Source organism: Chiloscyllium plagiosum, chromosome 5, assembly GCF_004010195.1.
Source record: "Chiloscyllium plagiosum isolate BGI_BamShark_2017 chromosome 5, ASM401019v2, whole genome shotgun sequence".
Taxonomy (NCBI): domain Eukaryota; kingdom Metazoa; phylum Chordata; class Chondrichthyes; order Orectolobiformes; family Hemiscylliidae; genus Chiloscyllium; species Chiloscyllium plagiosum.
In genome coordinates this window covers 110,107,041-110,116,912 of record NC_057714.1, presented here as the reverse complement: position 1 = coordinate 110,116,912, position 9,872 = coordinate 110,107,041, and the positions used below count along the sequence as shown (strand labels likewise).

The window sequence follows — 9,872 nt, the reverse complement described above, 5'->3', positions numbered from 1 at the left end:
CAAAATGTGAAAACTCAGTTAGGGTGCTTGAGGGTTACAAGGAAGTCAGGAAAGACCTAAGAAGAGAGCTCCGAAGAGCCAGGAGGGGACATGAGAAGTTGTTGGCAGATAGGATCAGGGTTAACCCTAAGGCTTTCCATAGGTATGTCAGGAATAAAAAAGAGTTAATTTAAATAACGAGAGTTAAATTAGGGCCAATCAAGGATAATAGTGGGAAGTTGTGTGTGGAGTCAGAGGAGATAGGGGAAGCACTAAATAAATATTTTTCGACAGTGTTTACTATAGAAAATGAAAATGTTGGCGAGGAAGATACAGAGATACGTGCATCTAGAATAGAAGAGATTGAGGTTCACAAGGAAGAGGTATTAGAAATACTAGTGTGAAAATAGGCAAGTCCCCTGGGCCGGATGGGATCTATCCTAGGATCCTCTGGGAAGGGAAGAGATTGCCGAGCCTTTGGCATTGATCTTCAAATCATCATTGTCTACAGGAATAGTGCCTGAGGACTGGAGGATAGCAAATGCGGTTCCCTTGTTCAAAAAGGGTAGTAGAGACAACCCTGGTAATTATAGACCAGTGAGTCTCACTTCAGTTGTTGGTAAAGTGATGAAAAAGGTTATAAGAGATAGGATTTATAACCATCTAAAAAATAATAATATGATCAGGGACAGTCAGCACGGTTTCGTGAAGGGTAAGTCGTGCCTAATGAATCTTATTGAGTTTTTTGACAAAGTAACCAAACAGGTAGATGAGAGTAAACCGGTTGATGTGGTCTATATGGATTTCAGCAAGGCGTTCGATAAGGTTCCCCACAGTAGGCTATTATACAAAATGCGGAGGGATGGGATTGTGGGAGACATAGCAGTTTGGATCAGTAATTGGCTTGCTGAAAGAAAACAGTGGGTTGTAGTTGATGGAACATGTTCATCTTGGTATCCACTTACTAGCGGCATACCGCAAGGGTCGGTGTTGGGTCCACTGCTGTTCGTCATTTTTATAAATGACCTGGATGAGGGCTTAGAAGGGTGGGTTAGTAAATTTGCGGACGACACTGTCGGTGGAGTTGTGGATAGTGACGAAGGATGTAGTAGGTTGCGGAGAGACATAGATAAGCTGCAGAGCTGGGCCGAGAGGTGGCAAATGGAGTTTAATGCGGACAAGTGTGAGGTGATTCACTTTGGTCAGAGTAACCGGAATGCAAAGTACTGAGCTAATGGTAAGATTCTTGGTAGTGTAGATGAGCAGAGAGATCTCGGTGTCCAGGTACACAGATCCTTGAAAGTTGCCACCCAGGTTGACAGGGTTGTTAAGAAGGCATACAGTGTTTTGGCCTTTATTAATAGAGGGATTGAGTTCCGGAACCAGGAGGTTATGCTGCAGCTGTACAAAGCTCTGGTATGGCCACACTTGGAGTATTGTGTACAGTTCTGGTCACCACATTATAAGGAGGATGTGGAAGCTTTGGAAAGGGTGCAGAGGAGATTTATTAGGATGTTGCCTGGTATGGAGGGAAGGTCTTACGAGGAAAGGCTGAGGGACTTGAGGCTGTTCTCATTAGGGAGAAGAAGGTTGAGAGGTGACTTAATAGAGACATATAAGATAATCGGAGGGTTAGATAGGGTGGACAGGGAGAGCCTTTTTCCAAGTATGGGGACGGCAAACACGAGGGGACACAACTTTAAAGTGAGGGGTGATAGGTATAAGATAGATGTCAGAGGTAGTTTCTTTACTCAGACAGTAATAAGGGTATGGAATGCTTTGCCTGCAACAGTAGTAGATTCACCAACTTTAAGTACATTTAAGTCGTCATTGGACAGGCAAATGGACATGCATGGAATAGTGTAGGTGCGATGGGCTTCAGATTAGTATGAAAGGGCGGCGCAACATCGAGGGCCGAAGGGCCTGTACAGCACTGTAATGTTCTATGTTCTATCTAAATTAAACATCATCTGCCACTCCTCAATCCATTGGCCCAATGGATTAAGATCTCTTTGTAACCTTAGATAGCCTCCTTCACTGTCCACTATACCACCAATTTTGGTGTCATCTGCAAACTTACTAATCATATCTCCTATATTCTCATCCAAATCATTTATATAAATGACAAACAAATGTGGATCTCGTACCTATTCCTATGGAACACCGTTGGTCACAGGCCTCCAGTCTGAAACACAACACTCCACATTCACTCTCTGTCTCCTGCGATTAAGCCAATTATATATCTAACTGGCAAGGTCACCCTGAATCTAACTTTATTAATTAGTCTACCATGCGCAGCCTCATCAAAGGCTTTGTTAAAGTCCAAGTAAACAACGTCTACCACTCTGCCCTCAATCTTTTTGTTTATGTTCTCAAAAACTTAATCAACCTTGTGAGACATGATTTCCCATGCACAAAGCCATGCTGACTATCCCTAATCAGTCCTTGCCTTTACAAATGCATGTAAATCCTGTCTTTCAGAATCTCCTCCAACAGCTTACCCATCGCTGATGTCGGGCCCCAGCCTGTCATTCCCAGACTTCTCCCTGCAGCCTTTCTTAAAGGCACAGCATTCGCTGGAGTTCAGAAGAACGGAAGGTGTGAATTTATAGAATTCTGACTAGACTCGACAGGGTAAATGCAACAGGGATATTCCCAATGGTAGGAGAGTCTAGAACCAGGGGTAACAATCCAAGGATATGGGGTAAACTCTTCGGGACTAAATGAGAAATTTCTTTCTCAGAGTGTTGATCCTGTGGAATTCTCCAACTTTAGAAGCAGTCAAGGAGAAAACGTTGATCCTTTTAGCCCCAAGTGTTATATCCAACTCCCTCTTAAAATCAAAGGTTATGAGGAAAAAGCAGAGACAGGCTATTGAGGTGAATGATCAACCAAGCTCATAACGAATGACAGAATAGGTTTGAAGGGCCGAGTGGCCTACTCCTGCTTTCAGTGTTTGTCTTAAACACATAATCAGCTCACTGCGTTCTTTCAAACTAACTGTTTAACTTATAATCCAGGCTGTGCTTATGCAAAATGATGTTCTGAAGACCTGTTATCTTGACGTTGCCAACAGCACCTGACAGATGTTCAAACTCCACTGACCAGGATCTCGTCTCAGTTCTGGAGTGTGAGGGACTGTATCACATTTAGAAATACTTAACCTGCTGTCCCTGCCAGAAGAAAAACAGCTACACACCCTTCAATTTAAAACAACATCCTCATTTTATCTGTCCTATTCAGACTTAAGATGCAAAAAGGAACACAGTTGTGGTTTGAGATTCCAACAATTCTCATGACTTTAGTTAGTTACACCAGCAAAATACACACAAAATCCCAGGTTTCCGGAGTACTGAAGGATTACATAATCTGGCATCCAGCCACTCAGTCACAGAATTTGTACTGAAAGGCCATTTGGAGAGCTGTTCCTCCTCATCCACCCACCTTTTGATCAATTGGCATGGTATCCATCTGTCTCACACCACCATGCCTCCAGTACCTCACCTGAGGTGACCTTTCTTTCTACACAAGCCTGGGCAGCTAAATAAATACCGTGGCTGGATCGACAACACGTGGACTGAAGCAACTCAAGACGGAGGCTCAGCATTACCTTCTCTAGGGAAATTAGGGATGGGCAACAAATGTTGGCCCAGCCAGCAACATCCACATCCTGTGTAAGAATCCAACAAAATAAGGAGACCCATGCAGCATACAGTACTTTAGGTTTCAACAGCACTCCACAGTGTTGTAACAGCTCCCTATTTTTATACTCCATCCCTTTGTAATAAAGGCCAGCCTTCCACTCTGACTGTACAGAAACTTTTTACCTCTGCATTCTCAATGATATATACCTGGGCAGCATGGTGGCTCAGTGGTTAGCAATGCTACCTCAGAGTGCCAGGGACCCAGGTTTGATTCCAGCCTCGGGGAAATGTCTGTGTGGAGTTTACACATTGTCCCCGTGTCCATGTGGGTTTCCTCCCACAATCTGAAGATGTGCAGGTTAGGTGACTTGGTCATGCTTAATTGCAAGTAGTGTTCAGGGATGTGTAGGTTAGTACATTAGTCAGAGTTAAATAGAGGATATTAGGATAGGGGAATGGATCTGGGTGGGTTACTCTTTGGAGGGTCAGTGTGTGAACTTGTTGGGCTGAAGGGCCTGTTTCCACACTGTAGGGATTTTATGATTTCATAGAGCTATGTGGCCTCCCCATCACAGAGTTGCTTGAAAGATTCAAAGAGTATCTCCTTTTCCCTTCTTGATCACTCTTTGACTGGAGTAGCAGTGTGAAGTGCTCAGTCCTAAACTTAATCAGTTCATTCCTATGTTTCCACTGTTATCATTTAACCTGGATCAGCCTGTCTCTCAAATTACAACCAGAACAATGGGTCAACCCTCACAATGTGCATCACTCCATAACTTCATATAATGGACCCAGTGTGATGTTAATAACTACAATGACATCCAAATATTTATCATTGTTGTTCATGCTTCCTTTTTAAATATTTCGAGAGGATTACAGCCACAGGCTGTAGGTTTTGCCATGATCTAACTGCAAGTCTGCTTTTTTTAAAATTAAGGGATGTTAGCATCACCAATTGGCCAGCATTTATTGCCCTTGAGAAGGTGATGGTAAGCTGCCTTCTTGAGCCACTGTAATCCATGTGTTATAGGTAGACCCACAATGCCCTTAAGAAGGGAATACTGTACCAGGATTTTGACCCAGTGACATTTCCGAGTCAGGACAATGATTGACCTGGTGGTGGTGTACCCATGTATCTGCTGCCCTTGTCCTTCTAGATGGAAGTAGTCAGGTGTTTGGAAGGTGCTGTTTGAGGATCTTTGGTGAATTTCTGCAGGCAGCTTGTACATAATACACACTGCTGCTACTGGGCGTCAATGGCGATGAGAGTGGATGCTTGTGGATTTGGTGCCAATCAAGCGGCTGTCTTGTCCTGGATGGCGTCAAGCTTCTTGAATGGTGTTGGTGCTGCACCATCCAGGCAAGTGGGGAGTATTCCATCACCCTCCTGACTTGTGCCTTGTTGAAGCTGGGAGCCAGTAAGGCTGGCCTTATCATGGAGGGAAGGTTGTGGGTGAAGCAGCTGAAGATAGTTGGACCGAGGACACTTTGGCATTTTAATTTAACGCCCAAGTCCAATAAATTACTTCCTGCAATAATTCCACAATCCAATTGCTTTTGTGATCTCTGCTCCTCCCCCACCCCACCAAGCAACACAGACCACGCCTCTCTCCCTTGCTCTCTCTCTCTCTTTTTCTCTCTCTCACACACACACCCTACACACACACCCACACACAGACACAAACACAGACGTTTGCATGGAATCATTTTTAGAATGTTCGGGAAGCACACTTTACTAACCCCCTCACTTTCCATGTTCTAAGTGACTCTTGGTCGTGTGAAGCTTGTAACCCCTTCAGATTTAACTGCAATATCCCAATTATTACAGGAGTTGGTTCATTGAAAACCTGTTTTAACACCAGAGCAACATCCTCAACCTTCAAACTGCAGCTCTGCAAATTTAAACGTTTTGGTCCTCAGACTTATATGTACTTGTCTCATCTCAAGCCAGAAGATCTGAGTTCAAGCCTTGCACTCCAGGACCTGAGCAAGACTGTATTACTTACACACACATACACAAAGTCCTGGTTTAAAAGATATGTACCCCATCTTTATTTCAACACTCACCATATCACAAGTTCCTCATTGGATGCAAAATGCTTTGGAGCTTCCAGAGATCATGAAAGAAGCTATATAAATGCAAGTCTTTCTTTATTCTTTCTAATGAGGAACTGAGCCAATCATTGAGACAATTTAGGCTAAAACAAAACGTGATTGGCAGTAAAAACTGGAGGAACTGTGCATTAAAAGAAACAACATTTAAATAAATGAGTTGGATGAGAATATAGAAGACACGGTCAGTAAGTTTGTGGATGACACCAAAATTGGTGGTGTAGCAGACAGTGAAGAAGGTTTTCTAAGATTACAAAGAGATCTTGATCAAACGAGTCAATGGACTGAACAATGGCAGATGAATTTCAACCTAGTTAAGTGTGAGGTACTGCATTTTGACACAACAAAAAGGGAAGGGCTTATATAATTAATGGTAGGGGCTTGGGTAGTGTTTGAGAATAGAGGGACCTCAGGGTGCAGGTACATAATTCTTTGAAGTTTCCATCACATGTAGACAGGGTGGTTAATAAGGCACTTAGCACACGTGCCTTCATCCCTCAGATAGGAGTTGGGAAGTCATGGTGAGATTGTACAGGACATTGGTGAGGCCGCTCCTGGAATACTGTTATCCAGTTATAGGAAGGATATTATTAAGCTGGAGAGGGTTCATAAGGGATTAACGAGAATGTTGCTGGCTATAGAAGATTTGAGTTATAAAGAAAGGCTGGTTAGGCTGGGACTTTTTTCACTGGAGCATAGGTTGAGAGGCAACCTTATGGAAGTTTATAAAACTATGAGGGGTATAGATAGAGATAATGATTGTTGTCTTTTCCCTAGGGTGGGGGAATTCAAGACTAGGGGGAACTTTTGTTTTAAAATGGTGAGAGGAGAGAGATTTTAAAAAAGCATGAGGGGCAATTTTTTTATACAAAGGGCAGTTCTTGTGTGGAATGAACGTCCTGTGAAATGGTGATGTGGGCACAACATTTAATAGACATGTGGATAAGTACATGAACAGGAAAGGTTTGGAGGGATATGGGCCAGAAGCAGGCAGGTGGCACTAGTTTAGTGTAGGATTATGTTTAGCATGGACTGGTTGGACCGAAGGGTCTGATTCTGTGCTGTATGACTCTGTAACAGGTGACGTTGTTGTCAGACTAAATCACAAGGGCGATATTCTAGATAAGTTTTTGAACTTGCCACTCAAATGCTTAGCAGTAGTAATGAAAACACAACAGGGGGAACCTAATTTTTAAGGAATTCTACTTTTGTGTGGTTTGATAGATCATATCTGGCCCCAATTCAGATGAAGACAAGTCTTCAAATTGTAGCCGGTGGTGTAATTAATGGAAATGCAGTAGCCAATTATAAAATTGTGAGGGAGGTGGATAGGGTGAATAGCCAAGGTCTTTTTGGTAGGGTAGGGGACTGTTTTAATGATGAAATCATGGCAGGACAAGGCAGAATTTCCCAGAACTAAGAACGTTGCCCTTCCTCTGTGTGTGACTCTATTGAACATAATTGTGCTTGCAGGTTGTAAGAAAGGAATCAGTCCATAGAGACATCAAAGGAAGAGGGTGATTGTCCTGTTGTCTAAAAGTGTGAAGACAGATACCGTCTCCAGGATGCTCCCACTGTGGCTTATGAAGCCTTTCAGGGTCCATTCAACGTTAAAGGGAAATGGGTTGTTAGGATAACAAGATAAACTATGATTCTTAAGATACTTTAAAAGGAATTTTTATGCAGGTACTTAAGACAATTGGTGAGATGGAGAATGTAACGCTGAAACAATTATTTTGGACAGACCGAGGACGAGAAGCTGTAGGTTCAAAGATATTAAAGGAAGCAAGCCTTTCTTTCAACAGCCAGTAATTAATGTTTGGAATACATTATAGGAAGGACAAGTGAGACGCTGCAATGAAATGATGGTAGGGATTTTGTCTGGAGGGTGAAGGATAATGCTGTGAAACTCTCTCAAGTGTTTTTTTAATTATTCATACACGGAATGTGGACATCACTGGCTCAGCCAGCAGTTAGTGCCAACCCTAACTTCCCAAATGGCAATTGAGAGTCAACCACATTATATCCAGTACAAAGGAGCAAAAGGCTTCCCTATGTGCTGATTCATTCTCTGTAGGACCACAGTTTCTTTCTATCAAGGTTTACAAATTGCAATCCTGAGTGTCAACATGACCAGCAGAAGCTAAACTACTCTTTTCTGTCTACCCACCTCCTTGCCTTTGGTGTGTCAACATGGGATGTAGATTGTAACTGTCCCTCCTTTGTTGGGAGTGTACAACTGACCGAGTGCTTCCTCAACGTTCCCTTGTCTGTTCTATTTGTCTGCTGTCCAGAGTGTCCATCTTCTCTGTAATTGGTTAGCACTGTGTCCTGATTGGCACATCGGCAAGCTGTGGGGATTGGCTCTCTGTCTTGTAGTTTAGAGTCTTCTCTGCTCCTAGTACCTTGTCCATGGTATACATTTTCCATGGACAGAGTCTCCTGTGGCTCTTGCGTCTGGAAGATCAGAAATTACATCAATTTAGTTTGAGTGTTATTTCTCATCTCAAATTCTTAGCACACTCTTAATGCGTAGTTTCAGGGAATGGTCATCCTTTAGCACAGGTGCAGGAATGGAGGAGAAAGAGAGAGGCTGACATTTAGCTCTTTTAGCACTACATGTGGGGTTGGGCATCTTTAATGGTGACTGACATCCTTCCCCTGCCCTGGCAGTCACACAGCACGAAACAGACACTTCAGTCCAACTCATCCATGCTGACCAATATCCTAAATTAATCTAGTCCCATTTGCCAGCACCAGGCCCATATCCTTCTAAACCCTTCCTACTCATTTACCCATCCAGATGCATTTTAAATGCTGTAATTGTACCAGCCTCCACTACTTCCTCTGGCAGCCTATTCCATACACACACCACCCTTTGTGTGAAAAAGTTTCCCCATAGATCTCTTTTACATCTTTCCCTTCTCATCTTAAACCTATGCCCTCTAGATCTGGACTCCCCTAATCTACCAAAAAGACTTTAGCTATTCATCTCCCTCACGATTTTATAGACCTTTTATGAAGTTACCTGTAAGCCTTTGAAGCTCCAGGGAAAACAGCCCCAGCCTATGCAGCCCCTCCCTATAGCCCAAACCCTCCAACCCTTGCAACATCCTTGTAAATCTTTTCTGCACCCTTCCAAGTGGTTGAATGAGGGCAATCAGGTCAGTGGTAGGCTGCGGTCTTCAACGGGTCTCAACTGGTCATTGATTGACCAGTTGAGACCCTTAATTAGTTGTGATGCAAGTGACCCCTGCCCCATGGACCCTCCAGGGAGAGCTGGAGAAACTCAGCCAGTCTGACAGCATCTTTGGAAAGAGCAGCAGAGTTAATGCCTTAAATCCTGTGTGACCTTTCTTCAGATCACCTGGTACATGACTGCTGAGATCGCAGGTATCTTCCTGTGGCTAACCTACAGGGTTGTTTGCCCTTTCCACCACTTCTAGGGTCAAAAGAAGAGAGATAGTAAGCAAAAAAAAGAGAAAGTACCTTTTTAAAAATTTGTTCATGAGGTGTGGCCATCACTAGCTAGGCCATCCCCAACTGCTCAATGGGTAGCTAAGAGTCAAAGTGCTGGAAAAGCATCCGTGGAGCGGGAGAGTCAACATTTCAGGCTTAAGCCCTTCATCAGGAATGTGGGGGTGGGAACAAGGGATGAAGGTAGCTTGAAAGGCGATAGATGGACACAGGTGGGGGCGTGATGGTGATAGGTCGGAGCAGGAGGTGGAGCGGATAGGTGGGAAGGAAGATGGACAGGTGGGACAGTTCAAGAGGATGGTGTCGATTTGGAGGGTTCGATCTGGCATGAGGTGAGGGGAGAGTAGATGAGGAAACAGGTGAAATCGATGTTGATCCCATGTGGTTGGAAGATGAGGTGTTCATCCTCCAGGATTCAGGTAGCTTGGATTTGGTGGTGGAGGAAGCCCAGCGCTTGCATGTCCTTGGCGGAATGCGAGAGGGAGTTGAAGTGTTCGGCCACACGGCGGTGGGGTTGTTTAGTGTGTGTCCTGGAGATGTTCTCTGAAACGTTCCGTGAGTTGGTGTCCTGTCTCCCCAATGTGAAGGAGATCACATCAAGACCAACTGACACAATAGATGAGGTGTTTGAATGTGCAGGAAAATCTCTGCCAGATGTGG

The 9,872-nt window shown here is 43.8% G+C and overlaps 1 protein-coding gene across 2 annotated transcripts in view; it reads right to left on the bottom strand.

Annotated features, from left to right (window-relative positions):
- Positions 1–9,872, bottom strand: part of LOC122550137 — an 81,445-nt gene that overhangs the window by 28,320 nt on the left and 43,253 nt on the right. For both annotated transcript variants that reach the window (XM_043690777.1, XM_043690776.1), the window contains one exon: positions 7,906–8,192. In XM_043690777.1, coding sequence (XP_043546712.1) covers positions 7,906–8,192 — 287 coding nt within the window. The remainder of the gene's footprint in view (positions 1–7,905; positions 8,193–9,872) is intronic.